Raw genomic sequence first — 27,563 nt, forward strand, 5'->3', positions numbered from 1 at the left:
ATACTGGCTAGGATCACAACTGTGTGCAGCTGCAGTTTGAGAAAAAGAAATATCTGAAGCTATCTGGTGCTACAGCTTTTAGTTAAGATGCCAGCAACATCCACAGTTCATATAATGGCTCTATGCATACCTGTCAGTGAAATAAATAAAAACAGAAACCATATTCAACCTAAAATTGTTTTTCAAGCACAAAGTAAAACCAGTCTCTCCAAAGTTTATAGATAGTGCATGTATATAAAACAAATGTATACACATATATGAAACACTCTCCTTCACAATGATCATTTGTTGAGCCACAGTAAAAGGGATATACGCGCCAATTTCATTTTCTGGTTCTTATTCTCTCTATTCTATTTGCCCAGTTGACACCCTGCTGTTTTCTGGGGAGTTTTTTCTAATTTCTCTAAGTGCATATGGTAGATGAACAAATCACCATGACCCCAAAAAGCATCACAGGTTCTAAGATTAGGTCTTCCCTTAGTTCCCAAGGCAATCTTGTAGTAAAGCATTCTGTGAACACTAAAACTCAGAAAAGTTAGGTGATCTTGCACTACAAGACACAAGTCAAAAGCAAACAAACAATAAAAAGAAAAAGCAGAAAGACAAGAAAATGAGTGGATAAAAGCGAAAAAATAGAGAAGATGGTGCAAGAGAAGAAGGAAAGAAACAGGGCATTAAAAAAAGAAATCAAACATAGATAAGAATAGAAAGAAACTATGGAGAAAATTAAGCCTTGTGTCTGTGTAAGAAAGAGAGGAAAACTCCCAAATTCTGTCCAGGTGAGGAAGACTGGAAGCCCATGCAGAGATGTCAGGGAACACATTGTCAGAATCATTTTAGCCACGTCTAATTACAGAGAAAGATAGCATTTATATACTTCTATCATAACTTCTAAAGTACTGAACGCAGAACGTGAGTCTAGTCATTAATAATAATAATAGTTTGACTTGGAAAGCATTACAAACATTTACACCTATTGACATACATTGTCAAAGAATTATATCAACACTCAATGCAGGAATATTAATGCTGGCCTGCTTGCTCAAAATTCTCATGGATATGTGAAATTGAGTCACAGAGCCTGCAAAATCCACAGATATGCAGCTAGTATTCTGAATAAATTAATTTATTGATGACTTCAAGAACATCCAACAACTTGTCTGTTTTTTAAGTATCCTATTGCTCTTTTTTTCCTTTTCAACCAATATCAAAGTGAGATGCTGCATTGTCTTGCTCAGAATTGTATCATGTTTGTACCATCCACAGTGACATTTTCAACAGCTGCACTGGCTGCAACAGACCCAGAAATACCAGTCATTACTGAAAACTTTCTGTTCATACAAAATACATGGTAAGTGCTTTTTCCAACAGGAGATTTCAAGAAGCCAGCAGGGAGAAAATGGCTTTGCCTTCTTTTGTAAGCGTATTTTATTTTAAAAATGTCTGAAAGCTCTATCAAGGACACTGAAAAAGCTACATGTTATTGCTCTTCCAGGAGCAAGGAGCTGTGTTTAAGCAGAAGATGGAGCGAAGCTGCTGAGGTTCTCTGACCTCCTGGAGAGCAGGATGGACTTGGATCCTAGCACACTGAATAACTAAATAAAGACCTGAATAGACATGCAGTCTGGAAAGCCAAACCATATATATCTACAATAAATTAATGTGCAATTTCTTTGCTTCTCTACTCCATAACTATGGGCCCAAGCTGTGTTACAAACAGCCAAAATAATTTAAGCTTCAGGAGACAGGCAAAGCAGTAATGACCACTGACAGAAAGTAACAGAGATGGAAAAAGATTTTGGAGTACACTGATGACAGTTAAAGGGCAAAAGTGCTTCTGTAGATGGGTACTGTTTTCTGTAATTCACAGAATCACAGAATGTCAGGGATCGGAAGGGACCTCAAAAGATCATCCAGTCCAATCCCCCTGCCGGAGCAGGGACATTTAGGTGAGTTTACACAGGAAGGCGTCCAGGCGGGTTTTGAATATCTCCAGAGTAAGAGATTCCACAACCCCCCTGGGCAGCCTGTTCCAGTGTTCTGTTACCCTCACTGAGAAGAAGTTTCTTCTCAAATTTAAGTGGAACCTCTTGTGTTCCAGTTTGAACCCATTACCCCTTGTCCTACTGTTGGTTGTCACTGAGAAGAGTCTGGCTCCATCCTCCTGACACTCACCCTTTATATATTTGTAAACATTAATAAGGTCGCCCCCTCTTCTTCTCCAAGATAAATAGACCCAGCTCTCTCAGCCTTTCCTCATAAGGGAGATGCTCCACTCCCTCAATCACCTTTGTTGCCCTGCACTGGACTCTCCCCAGCAGTTCCCTGTCCTTCTGGAACTGAGGGGCCCAGAACTGGACGCAATATTCCAGATGGGGTCTCACCAGGGCAGAGTAGAGGGGCAGGAGAACCTCTCTCCACCTACTAACCATCTCCCTTCTAATACATCCCAGGATGCCATTGGCCTTCCTGGCCACAAGGGCACAGTGCTGGCTCATGGTCATCCTGTTGTCCACCAGGACCCCCAGGTCCCTTTCCCCTACACTGCTCTCTAACAGGTCATTCCCCACCTTATACTAGAACCTGGGGTTGTTCCTGCCCAAATGCAAGACTGTACACTTTCCCTTGTTAAACTTCATCAGGTTATTCCCTGCCCAACTCTCCAGACTGTCCAGGTCTCACTGGATGGCAGCACAGCCTTCTGGCGTGTCAGCCACTCCTCCCAGCTTTGTTTCATCAGCAAACTTGCTGATAGTACACTCTATTCCCTCATCCAAGTCATTGATGAATATATTGAATAATACAGGTCCCAGTACCGACCCCTGAGGCACTGCACTAGATACTGGCCTCAAACTAGACTCCGCCCCATTGACTACAACTCCCTGGCTTCTCTCCTTCAGCCAGTCCGCAGTCCACCTCACTACCCGATCATCCAGACCACACTCCCTCAGTTCAGCTACAAGGATGCTGTGGGAAACTGTGTCAAATGTCTTACTGAAGTTAAGGTACACCACATCCACTGCTTTGCCATCATCTATCCACCTCATTATGTCCTCATAAAAGGCTATGCGGTTGGTCAAGCACGACTTCCCCTTGGTAAAGCCATGTTGACTGCCCCTAATGACCCTCTTATCCTTGATACGCCTTGAGATGGTACCAAGGATAAGTCATTCCATCAGTTTCCCAGGGATGGAGGTGAGGCTGACCAGTCTGTAGTTACCTGGGTCCTCCTTCCTGCCCTTTTTGCTTTCCTCCAGTCCTCAGGCACCTCTCCCATTTCCCAAGACTTGGCAAAGATGATGGAAAGTGGTCCAGCAATGACCTCAGCCAGCTCCCTCAGCACCCGCGGGTGCACCCCATCCGGACCCATGGATTTATGGATGTCCAGATTGCCTAACTGCTCCCTAACCCAGTCCTCATCAACTGAGGTGGACTCCTCCATTGTCCTGACTTCCTCTGGGGCCTTAGCGGTGCGGGGCTCCCCAGGACAGCCTCCAGCAGAGTAGACAGAGACAAAGAAGGCATTCAGTAGCTCTGCCTTCTCTGTATCTTCTGTCACCAGGGCACTCACCTCGTTCATCAGTGGGCCTACATTGCCTCTGGCGTTAGTTTTATCTGCCATGTATTTGAAAAAGCTCTTCCTGTTGTCCTTGACCCCTCTCACCAGGTTTAATTCTAAGGAGGCCTTAGCTTTCCTAGTTGCCTCCCTACACCCTCTGACAACAGCCTTATATTCTCCCCAAGTGGCCAGCCCCTCCCTTCCATGATCTATAAACTCTCCTCTTTCACTTGAGCTTACCCAGCAGTTCCCTGTTTAACCACGCAGGTCTCCTGGCTCCTTCCTTGACTTCCTACGCATTGGGATGCTCCGATCATGTGCCTGGTAGAAACGGTCCCTGAACACTAACCAACTATCTTGGGCCCCTTTACCTTCAAGCAGTCTTGCCCATGGGATTTCCCCTAGCAATTGCTTGAAAAGGCCAAAGTTTGCCCTACTGAAGTCCAGGGTTGCAGTTCTGCTAGCAATTCTGTTCCTGCTACAGGAGATCCTGATCTCCACCATTTCATGGTCGCTGCAGCCCTCAAACTTTACCGCTTCAACCAGACCCTCCTTGTTAGTGTGGATGAGGTCCAGCAGTGCACCTCTCCTAGTCGGCTCCTCCACCCTTTGCATCAGAAAGTTATTGTCAATGGACTGGAGGAACCTCCTAGACTGTGGTTGGCTGGCCAAGTTATCCTTCCAGCAAACATCAGGGAAGTTAGAATCCCCCACAACAACCAAGGCCTGTGACTGTGAGGCTGCTCTCAGCTGTCTGTAGAAGGCCTCATCAACTTCCTCAGCCTGATCTGGTAGCCTATCATAGACACCCACAACAGTATCACTCCTGCCAGCCCACCCCTTAATTTTCACCCATGGACTCTCAGCTTGTCCCTCATCCATGCCTGGACAATACTCAATACATTGTAGTTGCTCTCTCACGTAAAGAACAACTCCACCACCATGCCTTGTTTCCATTATTGGAAATAATGTCTGACATACATCTTCAGATGTCTGCACTCCTGATCCTTTTACTTTCTTTGTTTAAGAACTGAATAAATAGTTTAAGTAAATGTCTAGCAGAAAATCTCCAGGTAATTTTTAGCAACATTTTTAATATGTCAGGAAAAGAAACCATTTGCATTACTGAGTGTTAAGCTATCTTTTCCTCCTGATGGAACATAATCCAAAATAAACACTTCTCCAAAATCTTTTAAGCTTTTTGAAAGAGGAAAAAAAAATACAGATTTTGAAATACAGAGTATGAACAGAATATGAAATAAGATAGTAAAATACCTCATAATATTCACGAACAAGCAATACTCCACTTTTCCTTCTATTTAGAATATGTAATGTCTGTGATATTTGTAATGTGTACTTATATTTTCATACATATTTGTGTAGTCCTGAATGCCAAAATCCATTGACAGGCAGTAATAGGAACCTGATAGTGATATATATTATTAATACAGAGGATGTTGATTCACTGAGCATTGGTAAATGGTGATTTTTGAATAACAAATGTAGCATTGCATGGGAACGAGGAGAAAAAGGATAGAGCATGAAAAGCGTGCTCTTGTTTTTTGAGATTTGACTGATCCAAGGAACCAGACATGCAAGTATTAGACCAGCTTTGCCTGCGCAGCAGACACCCCAGCATGCAGACCAACAAGAAATTTTGAAACAGCATTCTCTTGTAAAACATGAGTTCTAACTCAGAATCTGGATCCTGCAGAAACTAGTGCTTTTCAGTGTTAGGAACAGCATTCTGTCCTGAGACGTACTGGAATGTGACATATAAATGTGAGATACATTGCTGAACATCACTGCACTGTAATTAACTACAAATAAATGAAGAAGAAGGACAGTTAGAATATCCTAACCAGTCTGGTAATATGTAATAACTGCATAATGTGGAATATCTCCATTAGAGTTTATCAATATTAGAATAGCATTACAACTACCATAATATATAGTTACATACTTAAAAGACAAAATAGAAGGAATGGACAGAATTTTCTATAGCGGAATGGTAACTTCAAACTAAACTTAGAAGTCAGGTGTTTACAAAAATACTATCTACTTTTAAAGTGGGGGTTCAACAAGGGTCTGATAATATTGCCAACCAAAGTACTTTAAAATGCTGGCTGCTACAAAAAACTGCTTAGAAGCCTATCCACTAGGAAAAACTAGGGACTTCATGTGTGTGATAAGTGAAACACAGGTGTCATGGAGATAAGAAAACCTGGCAGACATAACTGACTAAAAAGGTAACACACTTGTACCTTGCCTTTCTTTCACCTAGGCTTTGGTGAATATTTTTAATTGCTTTTCATACTAGAAAGCAAGTCCACTTCAAGCCACTTCTTCTTTATATCAAAATCAATGTAAAGAACAGATCAGCATCAATAAATATGATGTCTAGTAAAAGCAGAAATAGCAGCTGAACTTACTGAAATCCTGCATATAGTTGCCCTAAAGCACTTCAAAACTCCAGCTGAAAGAAAGTTACTACTATTATGGATGTGAAAATAGGTGGAGAAAGCCTTAGAACTGGCTGCTTGCACATTTGTTGTTTTGCTGCTTCACTGAAGCTAAGCTGATCTTTCTTTGAAGCATCACAATACAGACAAAAGCTGAAAAATCAAAGTAGCATAGGAAACGTTGCTCTGAACTGCTTAATGTTGAATTAAAATAGATCAGCTCCCAACTAAAATTGTTACTTCATTTTGCACATTCATGTTGCTTCAACCCCGGAAGCCACTGCAGGACTGGAGGGAAGCGCTGCTTTCAAGTCTCTTTTGGGCAGTAACTCATAGTAGTGAAACAAGCCTAATCTCCTCTGCCAAAAAAAACCAGGCTTGTCACCCCGCGTGCTGCAGAAACACCTCTGTTTTAACCAAACCCAGTTCACTTCTAGAACAAGCAAAGGGGCCCGGTGGTTCTTGACCTGCGTAATAAGAAGTCAAAGACCACTCATGTGTGCGTAGGTCACGCTGGAAGCATAAGACTTTAAATTTCTTCAAAGCCAAAGAATAAATATAACACGCCAGCTTTACTGAGATCAGCTGGAGAACTGCAAGATTAATGTTTTATGCTCCTATTCATAGGCTTATCTCTCTCTGCCATATCCAGAGTTAAATTTCAAGTTAAATTGTCTAATCAGTTTTAAAATGGTTATGATACTTGCTGCTGCAGCTGAGCCAAAATGCTGGCAAATGAGTAACAAACCAGTTTTATTTATATACACATAGACACACTTAATTTAGTATCCTTGTTATATCTTCCACTTACGTAAATTATCTCTGAATGAAAAAAAAAAAGGCAGAAAATTCCCATTGAACATTTGTGGTTTTCATCTGTCACTACTGGAGACAACTTATGGGACTCAGAAATTGATAAGCCTACACTGAAATGATTTGGAAAAGGATGGGTTTTTTTGAATTTGCTTTGTCACTCAAAACAAGCTGAACCATTACATCTGCAGCAGTGGAAGGATGGTGGAGAAGATTCTTTTTCCTTAGTTCTAAAAATGTAGAACTTCATAGCACAGCAAGGGAGTATGTGCCTACTGAGTTTTCATTTCACAGACAAAGTGTTTGTGTTATCCATAAAAGAAACCCTGAAAAGACTAATTCGTAATCCATGCTCTAAGCATACTTACAGCTCACAGAACTGAGTTTTATGAAACTAGATCAATAAGATATTTCTGGGTTCTTATGGCCTTGCTTATAGATGTTTTGACTGACTTTATCTTGGCAAATACATTCCTGCTATTAAGCATTAACAATGGAAAAAAATTAACTGAAGCAGCATGATACACATTTAATAAACATATAGAATCCCTACACATACATCTGTATTTCCCATAGTTTGAATGTTATCCATCATTTGGAAACATCAAAGACAGATTCATGCTCAGAGGCTGTACACCAGCCACGCTGCAGTAGAACTCCTAAGTATTCAGAACTCACGCGATTTGTATTAAGCAATCAAATCACATCCTCTTTCCCATAACTCCATCTATAACACTAATATGCCACCTCGCACAGCATTAGCTGTGCAGCTTGCTGCACTATGCAACCATGAAAAATTATCCAGCAGTCAAGAAACAAATTCACGGAAAACAGAACCTGCAAATAACTGAATTCAATGACATAATAGCCATCCATCAACAAGGAAAAACCTAAAAGTATTACAGTCATAATGAGTGTGATTGCCTGTACTCAGTGTGAAGTAAACTTGTGAAATATTAATTCAACTGAAATATCATCTATTAAATCTGGAGAAATTAAAAGAAGGTAGGGCCAGGTAAAATTCTTTTCCCTGCTGGAGCTGTGAGAGTATCCTTTCAGTAACACTGAATGACAAAATATAACTATAGAATACTACTATTTATCTGCAATTTAGATTTAGATGCTAGAGGAATGACCATCAAAATAACATAAGAATGCTTTTCAGATCACTATTTACCCTTCATGGGGTTTAGATTCAACCAATTCAGATATCCAATACTTGGGAAAAATTATTTATTCATTTTATATATGGAAAAAATGTTAATATCTCAACAGAATTTGGAATAGAGAGGGGGTCTGTTTGAGCCATCACTTGAACAAATTCAGAGCTGTCCTAAGCAGTGCTGGAAAGTTACACATCCCTGAAGTGATGTAAATGTTCTTTATATCACAGAGCCCAGACATGTCAGGAGAACAACCAACAGAAAAGAGAAGAAAGCAATAAAATGGCTTTTCCTTGCATGACTTTGACATCTCTTGTTGACTGTGTTTCCTGCTAAGGCTTTGTCCTTCTGTCCCTCAAGATGCAAATTACAGCTTGAAGAAGTGTAACCTACATTTTCATTTAAACCCATTATGAACCCTCCTCAATATGTATTATATAAATAGATTTGCCTCTTTTGGCATCACCTTGGAAAATCTCCAGTTTTATGGACAAAACCAAATCATCTAAGTTTCTTTGTACTCAGGGATAAATCTTCAGTGTCCTCAGAGTCATGTTATGGGAAGCATGGACTTCTGATGCTTTTGGAGTAGACATTAAAAAATGACTATTATGCCTCTCCTAAGCTGCCAACACCATTGCCATAGATCTTTGAAAATATGTTCCAAAAGGATTCATTAAAAAAAGCATTAAGACATTCTGGCCTGTCAATTTTTACTTTTTAAATCTCATGCTTGTCCTTGCATCTGAAACGGTTGCTATTAAAATGTCTCTTTATCTGAGGAGGAAGCTCTTTGCATTTAATGTGGTCTAGATTTAAAACACAACACAACACAAGTTTGTTAGTGATGGCTATTTCCAGTTATAGTCCTGTCTTTTTTGGCTGTAAGTTACACTGAAACATCCTAAGAGCTCACTAGTCTGGTCACCACATTCTCAGCTGAGGAGGTGACTTGGGAACAGCAGTTTCTTAAACTTTGATTTCACAATGATTTGCAAACAACACCTGTTTAAAACCTCAGTTAATTTTCCAAAATACATGCATATATGGAGAGATTTCAAATAAACTTAGTGTTAAAAGTCATGGAATCTAATAATTCTCAAAGAATTTAACTGAAAATACTGAAATGTCACTACTTCTTAAAGTCAAGACACTCATTTAAAGCTCAATTAAAACTGTAGAGAAATGGTAAAGTAAATAACAGGTCCTACTCAAATTCTGTCTGAAGACTGGCTCTCCTCTGCCTTTATCTCTAGCAGCAACAAAGAAGAAAACAGTTCAAGGCACTTCCCAAAAATGAGAACTTTTGACATTTGTACGATGAATAATGCCTTTCTGAGGGGAGGAAAAAAATTATGGAAAATGATGGAAAAATAGGCGATATAAACCACCTATTTTAGGGGGTTATGCAGACTATAAAGAAAACTAAGCTTATGTAACATGGCAAGTGACTGAAATACCTCCACAGCCAATACTGACCAGTCACCCAAGATTGAAAGAAAGCAAGCAAGCCTAGATTCAGTGGTAGTTGTTCCATTCATCCAAACTGCCCAATTTTTTTGTGGCAGGGAAGACACCTAGAATTTACTAAATTAACTTGGAATGCCAAAAGCACAAGGAAGCCCCAATGACATTCCCTAACCAGCAACTGGGAGGAAAGCCAGTGGAACAGTTGTCATGGCACTTCTACATCATCACAATATTTTCCTGCACTGATGTTATTTCACTGCTGTGGTTCACATAGTTTGGGGTTTATCTGGGTTGCTCTCATGCAGAAGATAATGCACTAAGTGCTGTACTCTATTGTCTTTAGAAAGACACTCAAGATACTCATGTCTGCAGTTACTTCTGTGAAGTGTCAGATACATGAAAACCTAGAAATTGGATAGAGGAAATGCGACTAAGGTTTGTGAGTCAGAAAATAAGCAAGGCTGAGACTTTACCCACATAGCACAGAATTAAAAGTTAATGCTGGATCCTTAATACATTTTGGGAAGATGTCTTAAAATCAAAAGATATATAGATGAGGATGAGAGGCACAGAGTAATAAACTATAAGGTAAAGCAAATTTTGAGACCTCAAAAGAACAGATTTACATTATACACAGATACCAACAGCACATGTAATAAACACAGCAGTACCCAAACAAAATCTTACCATTCAAATCACTTTTTTAAAAAACTGTCACATTTTCAGATCTTGAAATATATCCCTTGGGGAACTGTTTGTTCTCAAGTTAACATTTTCAATACAATGAGAGACATTAGCTATGACCTTTTGAAATAAAAAATGTTTAATGAGAGGCGATTGACTTCATAAAAAACAACTAGGTACATATCATGACATAAGAAATCCTCTTACTAGATACTAACAACTGAAAATAATTCATTCAGAAACAGTAACTCCAATAAAATGAACAGTGGCATCCCTATGCCTTCTGAAAGAGAAAGAATTCTACCTTTTCTTATCTTGATAATTCAGTTGATTGGTTATTTATCAGCTCTATACAGGTAAAATATTAAGTCTGTAATTCTAGAAAATTGATATAGACTGACATTATTTGAGCACTATAAGTCAGAATGAATTATCCAACTTACCATGGAGGTATTTTATTTATTCAAAAATTCAATAGGAGGGAGAATTTTTCTTTCTCTATAACCATCAGAAATGACAGGAAAGTGCCAGGAAATTATATATTAGCTGCGTACTTGAAATTTAACTAAGAAAAAGCACAATATGATGTTTTTCTCCTGAGCTCTGGAATGAATGGGTCCCCATCCAACTGCTAGCTGTGTAAAATTGTTTTACCAGACCAGGACAATATGTCCCTACCAAGCAAATAATCAACCTGAATATCAAGAATTTCAATGTTTGCTGCAACACCTTGCTCAAGAGAGACAAATCACTCAGAGGAAATAAAAATACAACAACATTTACAAAATTAGCAAATCAAGGTTGTTATTTGTTAGGGCATGTATGTCTATTCTATTTCACAGTATTCTTGTAAAACCAATTCCTACATTAGTTAAAGAGAGAATGCTTGGATCTATAAATCCTGTTTGAGGGATAAATCCCTTTGAATCTTCTTGTCATTTCCTCCCCATGTCTGATGCTACTGTTGTGCATGTTTTGGTAAGATAATGTGCACCCTTTTGAAAATCAAACAAACAAACAAAACCACAACAAAAAACAAACAGTTTTGAAAATAAAGCATTATTTAAAACTATAGTATGTATATCTATAATTACTGAGTGTTTTTACAATGTTCATATATATTCAGATTCTGTTGTTACTTGGTTTTAACTCAAGGTATAATTTATCTGTTTCTTCCTAATCTACACCATTGACTTCAGCAGGAATATTCCACATTGCAAAACAAAGAGAACAAAACTAGACTTTGAGAGCATAATTGTGCCTTTAGTACAGCTGTCTTCTTCAACAGAGAGGGTCCCCCAAAACTGTGCCTACATAAAGCACCGAGCAATCTCCAGTTTATCTAGTTTCTGTACTAAAGAATTTCTCTCAGCCTCTTACAAAAGACTCAATTCTTCCTCCATCTCACACGGAGAACAAATCTACTCTACAAGTGGTCCCATGATTCAAATCAGCAGACCAATATCTCAATCCTGCCACTGGCAGCAGCAAATGTCCAGGCTCTTAGTTCCCACTGAGCAGTTCCCCGCTCTCTCCCAAGCCTTGTTTCTCACCGTCTGCTGTCAGCTACAGGACTGAAACCTTGTTCTGCAAGCAGCCTCTTGTTGCACAAAGACGGCTCGGAGACTTCATTGCTACCTGACAGGAGGTGTAGTACAGCAGCTGAAAGACAATATATAATGAAAGAAGTGCATTCAGCACCAAATTGATGCTTTGCTCGTCCCTTGAATACAACTCAACTGAGATGCTCATTTACCCTTAGCAAAAGCATTTGACTATCGCGTATTTTGAGGTCTTGTACACATAGGACTTAAGAGGCTTTATTTCCTCATATGTCTATGTTTTTCACTAACATAAATGGGAATACACAATTAAGTCTGGCAAACCTGACAGCTAGTAGCAGCAAATGAAGCCTTACCCTGGTATAGTTTGGAATACTGTTATGCCATCAGAACTTCAGGGATTTGGCTTACAGCTCAAGCATTCTCCTAGTGAACACCGAATGCTATATTAGGTTAAATAGGTGTGCTGGTTTTAGCTGGGACAAAGTTAAATTTTCTTAATAGTAACTAGATGGGGCTGTGTTTTGGGTTTGTGCTGGCAACACTGTTGATAACACAGGGATGTTTTAGTTACTGCTGAGCAGCACTTGCACAGAGCCAGCGCCTTTTTGCTCTTCACAGCCCCCCACTCAGTGAGCGGGCTGGGGCTGCACAAACAGTTGGGAGGGGACACAGCTGGGCAGCTGATCCCAACTGACCAAAGGGATATTCCACATCATATGACATGATGCTCACTATAAAAAGCTGGAGGAAAAAGGAGGAAGTGGGGGTGGATGTTTGAAGTAATGGTGTTTTTCTTCCCAAGCAACCGTTATATGTGCTGGAGCCTGGCTTTCCTGGAGATGGTTGAACACCTGCCTGCCCATGGAAAGTGGTGAATGAAACCCTTGTTCTGCTTTGCTCATGTGCACAATTTTGTTTTACTTAATAAATTGTCTTTATCTCAACCCAGGGGTTTTCTTACTTTTACTCTTCTGATTCTCTCCCCCACCCCATCAGGGGTGGAGTTAGCAAGCGGCTGGGAGGTGCTTAGTTGCTTAGTTGTGTATCTGTACAGAGGAGGTTACCAGAATTAGCAGAAATCAAATAGTGCCATTACAACGTTTCTGTGGAATATAAATTTTGGCTGAGATATAAAATTCTCCAGAGTAGATTTGTTGGGCCAGATGCACTCCTTCAGTGTTACAGAAATAAATTTTATACAAAAGATGCATCCTCTAATTTAAAAGAAAGGCTACTGTCCAAAAGATTTTATACATATGACTTGCAACAATGTTCACGTGCAATACCGATACGATGTGCTACTGTGGAAACCACTACTACCCTGAGAAAGAAGAAAATACTAAAAAAGACCAACATCAGCCTTGGGAAGTTGGTCTCCACAGGCTCACCTTCTGTTCAGTGCAGAAATGCAGTTTCCTGAAGTGGATAATCTGAGTATCTACATTTAGCTCTCACATTTAACTTTGCCCTGGAGGAGTCCAATTCTTTCCGGAGACCAGAGAGGGAGGTCACAGAAGTTAAGAGCTAGCTGAAGTCACATTTTGTAATTATTTCCTAAATTACATTCAACTAGTCTCATGATCCTCATGATGCAAAAGCAACCTCTAATAATTTGCAAGATCCCCGCCAAAGACAAATAAGAAAAAGAACATAGGGGAAAAAAAGGTAAATATTACACTGCAGCCAATTCTAAAGTGCCATAGCAAAGAAATCTACATCACACTGACTCAGAAATATCCTCTGGAGTGATATCTTAAAAGGAATAAACTTTTCAAGAATAATTTCTCTGAATTTCTGTGTCACATACTTCAGAATTTTTCATTTATGCTCACAATTTTTTTCTGGAAAGTATTAACAGGATCAGACATCTCAGGACCATTTAGACTTGAAAGTGAATGAATTTATATCTTGCTAACTGAAATTACAGCTAAGTTATTTAATAACTGTAATTCAATTAATTTTAAATAAAATAAATAATGCATTCAATTGCATAATTAAACCAATTTCTCAAAATAATTGTTTCCTCTCTTGCAATTATCATTATCAGATATACAACTGTGAATTCTCCTCTTTGTTATCAGCCAATTGTTCCAATTCAGTACCAATTAATCTTTTGATTTTTGACCCATCCTGACTTGAAGCAAAAATTTAAGTAACATTTGGTAACATCTTCAGAAGTACCTAAATAATTTGGAAAGGTCTTACTGAAATCAATGGGATCTAAGCTGAGTTACTTGAGGGCTTCTGAAAACTTGACTGCAAATATTTAAAAACGCATAGCTATGGCTGAAAGTGAATTGTGGAGGCACACAAGTTACACAAACCCAGCGTATAAAACAAAACATGACCAAAAATCTGGTCAGCAAAACTTTGTGCAATGGTTAATATAGCAAGGTTGATCTCATTCTTTCACTGAGATTAAATTATTATTGAGTGTTCCGGTGAGTTGAAAGTATTTAGTATTTGTACTTCACTCATTCAAAACTAAACCACATTTTCAGAATGTCAAGAGCAGCCAAAAAACTAAACTTTCTGATACACAGACTACTAAAATGGAATTATACCTTATACCTTGTCATATTGAAGCTAAACAATCTTCTCCACAACCCTCTACAGAATGAGAGTTGCAGTGTGGCAAAATCAGCTACAGTTGGCACACCATTGGCTTTCATGCCCCTGACCGTCAGAGCTAGTGTTGGTGCAATTCCACCGTCTTGAAATCAAACAAGATATTATAGTAGACTGCAAACACTAGGCCATCACATTATTTACTACTAATTAAAATAATACTCCCATTTTGTTCAGCACAGGAAGCTTACAGTACATGGGTGGTAAGTGGTTCTTCTCAGCATGTGTTGACTACAAGATGCATTTCAAAACCAAATTTTAATTAAAATGAGCATTTCTCAGCTGCTGAAAAGGAAAGAAGGTAATAACGGATGTAAAAAGCTCTAAAACATCTTCTAGCTTAATTTAAATGTCATTTAAAAATTAAAATGAACTTTACAGACACATATACTAGAATTTGCATATAATGCATACCTTCAATTATATGGAATTCCAGATTTTTGAAAGCAAGTAACTACATCAGAAACACTACTATAAAAGCAGATCAATCTGTCACATGTACTTGATTCATTTAGCACGAGAAGACTGCATTGTCAGGTATCTATGCATCCTTATGAAATCCTGACCATACTTGTCACTGCACTCAGAACCATTTCGTAGTGTATTTTCGGGAGGATGCTCTCTCAGTACTGTTTTGCTAGAAAACAGTGACATTTTTCAGCAGACTCCCACCTTGCTGATTACTAAAGGGGCAGATTTTAGAGCAGGAAGGGATCTGGGGATTCTTATGGCATGAGGTTTTGCTCCTCCGATGAATAAACAAGTACAGCAGCCTCTGAGATGGTGGAACTGCCTATGTCTCCAAGACTAATAACAACAGAAAACAGACCTCATAGATGAAGGCACTGACTGTATGACCCTGGACAAGTTGCTTGGGGCCAGATTCCAATTCAAGTTATGCAGCTCTGGGTCACTGGCCTAATTGCTCCAATGCTCTTCATCTAACACAGTGTAACTGAGGGTCTTAATCTTTTACTGCTTTTTATATTAACTGTATAGCAGAGAAGTGAGTGGCCTTTCATAATTTGTGTTTTCACATGTCACTAAACAAAAGAGAGTCAAACAAACACTGTCCTTTCAGTTTATTGCTGTGAACCTCACGCTCATACTTGTTTACTTCATTCTTATTTGGCTGGCAACAGCTTGTGCCATTTATCATAGCTGTGTCTTAATGAAAACCAAAAATGTGTTCTCTACTTCAAGTTAAGTCGTCTGAGTTCAAATCTAGCAAAGAGCAGCAACCTTGTATTCACATGAGCTTTTATTTGACCTAACAGCTTGTCTGCCTTGATCACACAAGGATTTTCATTTAAAACCCAGTTTTCTTTCAAGCAAAGGGAAGCCCAGAGAGAAAGGCAAAACTCATCACTTGAAGGGCAGCAGGGAGAACTCAGGGCTGGGGTATACACTTTTACTAAGCATTTTTTTCTTGAGAAAGTAGGGTGCTCAGCATGAATAGGCTTCTGAAATTCACAGAATACCCTCCTGCCAGTCTGCAGCATGAATGAGCATTTCTCTGCTTCAGCGCACTGGTAATTGCTGTGTGCTCTTCATACAGATCTCTGGTAAGGAATAGGATTTGGCTCTGTTTTACACCACTTTGTGCTTCTTAACTGTGATTTGAAATGTATTATAAATTTACAATAGCTTAGGAAATTCTACTCTGTAACTTGTACTAATTTTTTTTTTTATTTAATTTTTATGCAGGTTTCAGACTTTCTATCAGACCCTGACAAATGAAGGATAAAGGGGTTTTGAGAGATTTTTTTTGGCAGGAGCTGAAGTTGTTCTGTTTTGCTTCAGTTTTAGGTGGTTTCCTAGGGCAACGAAACATAGTCAAGGTCTTTGGATGTGAGTCTGCCACTGGTTAACTGCTACTAACTTTTGAACCTCTGACAAGTGTAGAGAGCTCATATATAATTCAGGTTGCTGCCAGTTCCATTAAAGCAGGCAAGCATGCAGAAATGAGAGAGGATCCTGCCTATCAAGAGGAAGGCTACCATGAGTTCAAGCTTTTCACAGATACCAGAGTACAAAACTGACACAGCTATGAACACTGTAGTCAGAAGAAATCTTTAAGCAGAGTTTTTGCCATGTTAGAATTCACCCCTCACTCAGACATTGGATAGCATATAGACTGTATGGGTTTATTAAAAGTCTTGATTTGGGGTCATCATTTTCTTGTCCTGAAGGCATTTGTAACAGGTGTCTTATGTAGATTCTCTAAAGAAGATTGTCTAATGAAGAAGAGAAAACTCAAACTGAAGTTAAAAGAAACCTATTACAATTCTGAACCATCAGATTTAGAAAGTGAACAGCATTTGTATTTTCTTCTACAATACAGAAGAGGGTTATTGGCAGTGATGATGATACATTAAACAGCCTTGGAACAAGGGCTGAAATTGAGTCACCTTGCTAGATGTAGAGACTTACACATCCATGTACTCCAGTGAATCTGGATTTATTTCTGCTTGAAGAAGAGCTTTCAACTGCAGAAGTACAATATGCCATCCATCCCTCTGGGTGCTTTCAGAAGGGAAGCATTATTTTCATTCTGGATGGAGATAATCAATATATCACAGAATGTTAGGGATTGGAAGGGACCTCGAAAGATCATCTAATTCAATTCCCCTGCCAGAGCAGGAACCTCTACATGAGGTTACACAGGAGTGTGTCCAGGCACGTTTTGAATGTCTCCAAAGTAGGAGACTCCACAACCCCCCTGGGCAGCCTGGTCCAGTGTCTGTTACCCTTACTGAGAAGAAGTTTGAGATGCCATGGTCTTCAATAGTTCCAGAAATATTTTTTTAAAAAGAACAGCTCAATTGAATACTTTAAATACTTTCCATTACAAAGACTTCTGTAGTCTTATATTTCAGGCTATCAAACAGCCATTGGATCATAACAAGTTATCAATCATGATCATGCTAACACAAAACTGAATGATTACCTATAGAGTTATGTTACTTTAAAATAGTTCATATTTAGATTCATTTTTTCATCTTTTAGATTTACAGCATTCAAAAGCATCCCAAGTAACTCTTTCCAACTCACACTCCCTACTATAAGGGCTAAATATAACAAGCATAACAAGATATACTGAAGAATTTTGTTTCACTCTATGGCTTCCATCTCAAGTGCTACACAACTGCATTAGGGCTGATAGCCTCGCCAGACAGCCTTGGTAGTTTGCTAATGGTTTGCTCAAGGAAACAACCCATAAACCAGCTGAACATTACAGAATATACAAAAAAAGGAGGAGGAGAATCAGTATTTTATTTTTCACATGTGGGAGCTGATTCTGTCTTCCCTGTATTTGTACAGTTATGAGAAAGCACAGAGCACCAGACATGTTCCTATTACACAGGTTATGCTGGAGCACCTGGCTACCTGACATGTCACAAAACTTGAAATTTAACATTCATGCTCTAGAAAGGCTGCTATACTGTAAATCAAGTGTGATTTAAGAACTCCATGCTACCTAAACAGAGTGACAAAGTGAAGTACAGAAGCAATATATTCCGTGGATCAGGGTTCGACAGCATGGTACAGAGCAGTTGACGGAGGAAACAAAGAAATGTACCTGGAGTTTCAGGTGCCTCCATCTCGGCGAGAAGAGAAAGCAACCTCTACACATTGGCAGAGGTGAGACAATCCAAATAAATTGCATATGAAGTCTTACTGCTCAAACCTGTCCTTTCATGAAGGGTAAGGTGGTAGCTGTGTCATCAGAGAACAGGCAACGCTGGCTAAAATTCCCGTATTCTCCATGATACAATGAATTCAGTGATCAGATAGGTTTGAGGATTTTCACTTCCTGTGATTAGAGATATACCTTGAAATTCCACTGAAAGTGTAAAGGCTAGAACTTCATCAGAAACATCAGTGCTCTGAAAGCCACTTTTACTGCTGAACATTCATATTAAATTACCAGCATAATTCCATCATAAAAGTGTAAGTACATAATATTTACTTTATGTCATCAGATGCACCTTAGTGGTATTAAAATACAATCTGCTGCACACTCTGTTCTTGATTTTATCCCTTATGTATAATTTCCCTTTATCTAAGTTGGATTAAAATGACCAAGGACACAGCATGAATCACTCCACTGATATTTGTATACCAGTACTTATAGCTGGTCAAGATTGAAAGAGCCTTTTAACATCTTTTTATCCTGCTGATTTTTAAGGCCATATGTGCTCAACTATGACTACACATAGAAGTGAACTGCAGAAAACCCCAACTGCAAAAAATCCCAACAGAATAATACTTTAGAAATGTTATTTCTTCCCCAAAACTAAAGGTAGACAAAATCCAAACAAATTGCAACTTAAAGAGAGAAATTCCAAATTAGATGCCTATCTGTATGAAATAAGATACAGGAAAATACAGTTGTCGTAAGATCTAAATCATGCAATGTTGCGAACGCAAATTTGTTTTTACACGAAGTCTTATTGAAGCCAATAGAACAGCTCAGGGAATAAATTTATGGGATGTGTCTGACAATTGCAAACTGCAGAATTCTCCTAATGAGAGTGCATTGATATACAAAGCTTAACATGGGATTTTCCCAAACTATGCTTCTAGAGCTGCCAGCTGTGTCTGACTTAACAGTATTGAAGAAATAAACTCTAGATGCCACTCTATACTTGGAACTAAGAAAGAGTGTGAGTCTGATAATACTTTCTGCCATTGTGCAGGAATGAAAGAGTAACACCAAACTGGTTTTAAGGTTTCCTCTTTTTGGCAGCAGCTAGAACTGTCAAGGCTCAGAGAAACATTGTTAGGTTACAAAAACAGTATAGGTAATAATTGTTTTTAAAAAGAGTCATGCAAAACAGCTTGTTCATTCAAGCATAAATAAAACAAGAACACTGGGAAAACAATAAAATAAAACTGATTAATGATTCAACTACAAACACTACTACGGAAACTGATCCAACTACAAACACTACAACAAATTCTAAGCAAACCTTCTGTGCTGAAGGCAACATTTTCAAGGTCAAATAAAGGATGCTCTACCGTGTAACAAAACCTAGTGTTGAAACCACAGGACACGATCCTGGAGCAGAGCTTTCTTTAGTTGCAACATTGTAAATCTTGCATTTGTTCATGTTTTCCTAACACAGTGACATATTTTATCCATGTATCTGTATTGGGTTTGCATGGCAAGATTTTGCTAGCGGGGGGGCTACAAGGGTGGCTTCTCCGAGAAGCTGCTAGAAGCTTCCCACATGTCTCACAGAGTCAATACCACTGACTTCAAGACAGACCCACCACTAGTCAAGGCCAACCCCATCAGCAATGGTGGTAGTGCCTTTGGGATAACATATTTAAGAAGGGGAGGTAGGAATGAGAACACGTGAGAGAAACAACTCTGTACACATCAAGATCATTAAAGAAGGAGGGGGAGGAGATGCTCCAGGTACCTGAGCACCCGTGGTGCAGACCATGGTGAGGCTGGATGTCCCGCTGCAGCCCATAGAGAGGTCCACGGTGAAGAAGATCTCTACCTGCAGCCCAGGGAGGACCCCATGCCAGAGCAGGTGGATATTTGAAGGGGGCTATGACCCCATGGAGAACCCACACTGGAGCAGGCTCCTGGCAGGACTTATGGACTGTGGAGAGAGGAGTCCAGGACCAGGTTTGCTGGCAGGACTTATGACACCATGGGGGACCCACACTGGAGCAGTCAGTTCCTGAAGGACTGCAGCCCGTGGGAAGGACTCAATTGGAGAAGTTTGTGGAACACTGTTTCCTGTGAGAGGGGAAGAGTGTGAGGAGTCCTCCTATGAGAAGGAAGGGGCAGCAGAGCCAGTGTGTGATGAACGGACTGCAGGAAGGAGGTAGACAAAATTGGGAGTAAAGTTGAACCCGGGCAGAAGAAAGGGGTGTAAAGCAGGTGTGTAAAGATTTAGTTTTTATTTTACACTACTCTGATGTGATTGATAATAAACTAATTTTCCCAAGCTGGGTCTATTTTGCCCATGACAGGAATCAGTGAACAATTTCTCTCTGTCCTTACCTCAACCCATGAGCCTTTCATTATATTTTCTCTCCCCTGTCCAGCTGAGGAGGGGAGTGACAGAGCAGCTTTGGTGGGCACCTGGGTCAGCCCACCACAGTATCACGTATTGGCAATTTTAGTACTACTTTTTCAGACAGGTTTATAAATTTTTGAAGCAAGTAGTCTGCAAGTAAAATGCTTAAAACTTCTATCAGAAGAGAAAAAACATAGTGGATGATTCTGGGCTGTGTTCAGCCAGGATTAAATATAGCCTTCTAGGTCACATATAGCACAAAAGGCCATGCATGCTGGCAGCACAGCAGAGGTACCTACTGTACCAAACGGACTAAGAAAAACAAACCCAGGCTGCAAGGACTTTTAAAGATTACCTTCTCAGTTGTGGTTAAATATGCTGGCTCTACTTTAGCAGCACAAAGGGAATCGAAAACTACCTTATTCAGAAAAGCCACGGCCTCCAAACCTGCTATATAGACACCACGAATAATAAAAGGTGGAGGAAATTACAAGGAATTGGTAAAGGATGAGATCTTTCTAGATTTTGGAGGGAAAAAAAATGGAAAATTAATGAGGCAGAGAAGTCCCAGAAGGAAAATCCAAGGTCAGGAAGATTAGCTTCAGCAAGTCTTTGGAGACAATTGAACACCCATTCAAAAATGAATGATGGAATACTAGAGAACTCTAAATAAGAATGTGATATAGTCTCTCCTCCCCCAGCCTTGTGTGACAGAAGGAATATTCTGCTTGTTCTAGAAGACACGACTCTGGGAGTAGGGACCTCACTGGAGAGCTGCTGTAAAAGCTGGAGTGGCCTGTAGGGCAGACCCTGATTAGATTATACAGGCATAACTGCAGGGCAAATAGCATATTGGGAGAAGCAAACTCAGAACACAGTTTACCAGAGGTGTTAGAGCCATCAGATTAGTAGTCTGAGAAGAAAACTGCTCCATCTATCTCAAGATGGAAGATGAAACAGACGGAAAGGATACTAATGGCTTATCTCTTACTCAAGAAAAACAGGGTTTGTCTTTGAGATTTGCAGAAGATATATGAAATTTTAAGTGAGGAGCTGGCTTGGCATTCCTGCCTCTCAAATGCTGTAGGGAATAAAATTTCTCTTCCTTAAATGATTCCTCCTGCCATTATACTTATTAAGAACTCCTGATCTGCAGGGCTGAACACTGGCTGACAGAAATGAGATTGCTACACAGAAAAACAGCATAAGAAGTTCAGGTGTCTCTTGGGCTACCATAGAGCCTGTGGCTAGTTCCAAGCTAAATAAGGATCTTTATGAATGATCTGGAAAGAAAGATCACATTTCTGTATTGCAGACAACATTAAAACAGAAGGAGCTGCAAGCGTGAGATGGCTTATAAACAAAGGCAGAAAATGATAAAATGGATTCTGTTACAGAATAAATAAAAGAATGTGTCTGGGAACTATAACCTGCAACAAACACAAAGAAGAAGGGACATGCACGGGAGACAGTAATGTTTAAAAGCCTTAATTATAACAATTAGTAGAAATCAACTACAAAGCCCACATTCTATATTTGAGTTTCAACCTAGTAATATCAGTGTATAGCACCAGGAAGAATCAGTGAAGAATAATTGAATCAATAGGGGCACAAACAGAATACCAGGCAAGATTTAAATCACTAATAATATATAACTTGGTCATTGCCAGTTAAATTAGTTAATAAACAATTAAACAGATTTGAGACATAAAGCTCTAAAGAAGACAAGGAGGGATGAAGAAAGAAGGAAAATAACTCTCAGAATCAAATAATATAAAGGAGGAATGGAGATGACTACATTTCTTGACACAGGGATTTTGAAGAGTCAGTTTTTAGCAAAGCCTCCCTAGTTATTAGTGTTGTCATTGCTTAAGATACAAAACAAGACAGGATAAAACACTTGCAACCATGAGCTGAAGTGAAAGACAACCAAATCACTAGTGTTCTTCTCTTCCACAGTTTAAAGATCATTTATGAATACTTCAAAATAGTTGCTTGGCTCCATTTAGTATTTATCTGTGTCCTAACAGTAAGGAATATAACATGTGAGAATCTTCGTCTCTGGCATGAATATAGAGCTAAAACAGTAGCAAGTATTTTTCTTTGCAACAAGAGAGCTTCTGGAGCCATGTACTAGATTTTAGCTCTTACCTGAAGCAGCATTATTCCTTATCACCAAACAAACAAACAAAAAAAATCACTGTTTTTAAGTTCAGTCACGTTAGATGAAATGTTATGGAAGAAATACATTTCTTAGTTGGCCATTCCATCATTCAAGCCCTAGAAAAGTTTGCATTTTGAAGAGACTGAATTTAAACCTCCAAACTTGCAGTTGGAGAAAGGAAGAAAAACAACAATAAACATGAGAGGAATAAAAACAATAAACATGCCTCGATCACAGTTACAAGCACCTCTCTGTTATGCTGGGTACAAAAATACGATTTGTTTATTCCTATGCTCAGAACTCTCAGTTTCGTTCATTTGTTTGTTAAAAAAAAAAAAACAAACAAAACCAAACACTACCAACAACAACCAAAAAACCCACAAAAAACCCCCACATTAAACCAAACCAAAACAAACATCCAAACCAACTATGCAAGTCCAACCATTCAGGACACGTAAGAATTACTGTGAAAATTGGATCTCTCAGTTGACCTTCGTGCAGGATTCCACCTAGAAATTCAATTTTTCCCCATTTCTGAGACTTGCAGGATAAAATTTCAAAAATAGCAGTGATACTGCTCCACAATACCAAAAAAGGGGTTTGAAGAATGCATGCAGAGACTGCACGATGCCACTTTATCCCTTCTGTTTGAAAGGAAAATGTGTACATGATAAAAGCATGAAAACTCCCAGTTATAAACTCAAGAAATATCTTTCAGAATGCTCCAGCAAATCCAGCATAATAATAAACTGTAAAATAAATAAGAAAACATGAGACATGCTCAAATAACATGGAAAGCCACAGATTCAAGCTGTTTACATAAGACAGAAATGACACCTTAGCTTGTTTGATGTAATGCTTTTATACAAGCTTGTTAGACTAAACAATTTTGATGGTGTCAAGCATTTGGAAGGTGATGAAATTGACTCATTCAACTGAAACCGGCCAAGACGCTAATTCTGGTTCTGATCCTGATACCCAAATACTGTCTTCAAATACATGAAGTGAGCACACACACACACAAAAAAAGCTTTAAAAGCACTTTAGTGAGACTGTATAGTTTAAGTCATCAATAGTTAGAAAACATCAGAATGAAGCACACTTGAATAACCTTAAATTGGCTCCTTTGTTTGTTCAGATTATGTTATAGTCTTTAACTACATGATTACATACTATTTTTTCCACATAAATTCTGACTCATTCAGCATACATAATGAATAGTGCGTACATAATGAACTATTTTTCTTGTAACAGCAATTCGCTATTGTTCAGTGTGTAGTCCCAGAACTTATTTGCTACACATTATTCATATTCTTCTCTGAAGACAAAATTATGAATTTCCTCATGGAATTTTCCATGTACCTCAAGGGTTTTCAAGGCTACTACAGTGCCTGGCTGCTTAACAAACATTCATTAGTTTATTTTGAAAATATCTCTAGGAGAACAGGCAATAATACAGAAAAGGAGAAACACAAGTAACAAACCCCTTTGAAAAGCAGGTAGCTCTTGCTCAGTTCCATACAGAAAGTCTGGAATAGACTCCAGGATAGAACTAAATTTATCTCTCCTTTATTTCTTCCCCCACCTTGCTTACAATATATCTTTCAACTTCCCCCGTATTCACCACACAACATAAACATCCCAACACCATGCCGGTTCTGCACAGAGGATCAAACTTTCACTGTTTCCTAGCTTTGAGTGCTTAACTTCGTAATCTTAACAGCCTATTATATGTCTGAAATTCATTGGGTTTTACAAAATGACAACTAAAAAAAAAGAAAAATAATCTACATGTGGCTCCATATCAGTTCTCAGATGGGTAACCTACTGTGCTGGAACATGTAGGTGCATAGCAAGAGGCACAGGTGCTACCATTTGAGCTAAGAGGCCAACCATCAGCCGTACCAGACTGCCAAACTTCACACAAATCAGCACTGAAAATGGATGTCACACTTTGTCGGTGGATTTTAGACCTCTTTGCTGGCAAATGAACAAGGAGAATTTGGTATCATGGTTCTCATGTGTGGCTTTAAAAGATGCCACATGCTGATACTCACTAACCTTTCTCCAACTGCCACACCAAAACACAGCCACTTCTGCCCTGCACTGCTTCTACTTCCCAGTCACACTTCAGAAGTGCTGTTCTTCATTCCTCAGGTTGTCTTTTCAGTCCCAGTCTTTTTGCCCAGCAAGTCCTAGTTCCATTCCTTTACTCCTAACCTCTGTGGTCAAAACTGTCCAGTTCCACCTTGCACATTCTTGTACTTTCTGTCTCTGCAGGCATGCCTCCAGGTTTACTCTTAATAGTTTCCCAGTCTTTATTCTGTCCTCATTCATACAATTCATCTCATCTGGGTGAACGCCTCCTCATCTTTTTTCACAGTTTTACTTCCCTAGGCATCCTGCCTGAACTTGAATTACGTCTCTTGCTCCTCCATCTTTTTCTCCTATTCTTATCCAGGGTCATTTTGCCCACTTCTGTCTTCCCATTCAATCTAATCCTCACAATCATCCCCAGCTTCTAAGTCTTTCCCTACTGCCTCAGTCTCTATTACCACCAAGCCCACATGCCTTCTGGGCCAGTTTTCTTGCCCCTCTCCCCAGCCCATGTCTCTCAAGTTCCAATATCCTCACTGAAGGTTTGTTGCTCTGCTTTTCTCCTTTCTGCATTTTGACAGGTGTCTTCTGCCACCCAGTTGTCCATGCCAACCCCAAGAGCAGGGGAAGCAGATGCCAGCATCACTGCTCTCACACTGGCAGGACCCAGCAGCACAAGTGCAGCTTCTGTAGGGGGAGCGCTGCCCCTCCACAGTGTGTAGCTCCAGGAAACAGAGCTGCTAAAATCCAAGAGAGTTGCAGCAAGTCTGTGAAAAGTACAGTTTTTTCAAAGGCTTGTGATTTTCTGAACTTAGATATACTTTAATAGAATTGGCCTGCTCAGGACAAAAAGGGCATCCATCTGCTAAAGGTTTAATCCCTAGGTAGGGCTAACACAAATTTTATGGAAAGGTCACCAGCATTTTTAGGACAGATTAAACATTCTTTCCTGATCTAAGTTTAGAGTAAAATGGCTACAATGTTGAAATATGGCAAAGGAAATATGCCCTTTTTCCTATACACAAAGTGAGTTCAGCAGAGCTCTAAGGAACTACATCTTAGACTGTGCAACAGAATAATACTGAGCTGTGCTAGTAGACCCACCCAAAATGATGAGAAAAAATAATGCAAGATAGATTTGTAAATAACAGAGAGGGCTAAAAATAAGAGTTGATAATTGGCTCTATAATGTTGCATTCATTTTAAAATAATCTTACCAGACGTTTTTATTGAAAAAAAAATCTCCAAAATGTATCATTTGTTTTCATTTGATATTTGTAAGTTTTCTTAATGGTCCTGATTCATTAAAAGAGATGAAGATGTTTGCAAAACAACATTGAAAAGAAAAATTAAAAACACAGAAAAAAATCTAAAAAGGTATGAACTGTTATTATATTATTAATTGCTCACTCCAGTTTTGGGATTTCTGGCTCCCACATATACCTCCACAGGAGAAATAACCCAGTTTTCTGACTACTAAATGTATCAATATTAATTCCCTTTTCTTAGAAAATGAGAAAAATTATTTGGTATCTGTATAAACATTCTATTATTGCTTATGTTTATACTGCAGCATTGACTGCAATTCCAAACGAAGTGTGCTGCAGAATTTACCATAGTTGGATATATGATGTTATAATTCTATCGGTTGCCTTTACAGCTACAACAGCTTAGAGATCAAGGACACTTCCAAAATGTGAAAATCTAACATATTTTTAATTCACTATTGCTTATATATTGGTATTTACCACAAAACTTTGATTAACTTCAGTAATGCCAACATATCACCTTAACAACTATATCCTTTACAACAAAGATATTCTAAAATAAATTGTAAGTATTGATAATATAAATGCACTAACTATTCCCATGCATGCTATTTGGGATCTAAACATGTTGCATGTACATTGGCATGCCTGCCTAGAAGGATTAATGCCCTAACCTTTGCTCACTTGGTTTTTTGTTCCCCTTAAAAACAGGCTTTTTGATACATAAGTGCCATCTGTAGGAAATACTGAAGTACGCTCAAGTGTGGTCTTGTGCCAAATTAGGCACTGAGTTGCTTATTGGTACATGACAAATGTAGGTGCCTCCTTCAGAAATTCAACCATCTATTGTAGGAAGGGATGACGCTATATGATAGTGGCTTACTTGATGAGATTAGTTTGTAAAACCAGATCTACAAGAAAGTTGTTGTCTTCCAGCGAACCATATACTACATTCTCCCATTTGCTTGTCTGTATGACACTATTCCACAGAAACTGAGCACTCCTTAACTAGTGTGTTGAGCCAAGTAGAGTCTGCAATGATTAACGTGGAGTACTTCACTATAATTACTCAGAGTAGAATAATATGAAGGATTGCATGACTTATCTATTTTCATTTATCTCTACTGTTAATAAAAAGAAATATGCATGAAAATTGCCATAACAAAAGAACAGTCTAGCCTTCACTACTACAAACATAGTCCAAGTTCTCTAGGCAGTGAGTTAGACATGAGTGGGCAGACATGAATATTGTATCTTAATTTGAACTAAAAAAAAAAAATTAAAGCATTTTCAATGAAGTGTTAAAAAATAACTACTGAAAAGACTTTTCAATGTCTTGTCAATTTCTTGTATATTTTAAGAAAAATAAAGTGCTTACAAAAATCCAGCATTTCAAACACCGAGTCTGCCCAGGTCACAACTAATTCGTAAAAAAAACTGATAAAGCCAGACTGACCATCACCTATAACAGTTATGCTCCAAAAATACACTCACAACAAGGAAATTGTTTCATTAATTCAGCTTTACCATCCACTAACACAATATCTCCCCTCAACAGTATATTTACCAGGTAAAATACATTCCACAACCAAAGCGCATTTTGCATCCAAAAATGAGAAGTTATTTTTGATAATACTATATCAAAT

At 38.9% G+C, this 27,563-nt stretch overlaps 1 protein-coding gene across 4 annotated transcripts in view; it reads right to left on the reverse strand.

The window, feature by feature from the left end:
- Positions 1 to 27,563, reverse strand: part of PHYHIPL (phytanoyl-CoA 2-hydroxylase interacting protein like) — a 64,074-nt gene that overhangs the window by 11,221 nt on the left and 25,290 nt on the right. The window contains exon 1 of one of the 4 annotated variants that reach the window (XM_071811710.1): positions 16,778 to 16,869. The exons of the other annotated variants lie outside the window; for them this stretch is intronic. Coding sequence (XP_071667811.1) covers positions 16,778 to 16,781 — 4 coding nt within the window. The 5' untranslated portion in view covers positions 16,782 to 16,869. Of the gene's footprint in view, positions 1 to 16,777; positions 16,870 to 27,563 lie in introns of those variants that run through there. 4 annotated transcript variants of the gene reach the window in all.

Source organism: Patagioenas fasciata, chromosome 8 (genome assembly GCF_037038585.1).
Source record: "Patagioenas fasciata isolate bPatFas1 chromosome 8, bPatFas1.hap1, whole genome shotgun sequence".
Taxonomy (NCBI): domain Eukaryota; kingdom Metazoa; phylum Chordata; class Aves; order Columbiformes; family Columbidae; genus Patagioenas; species Patagioenas fasciata.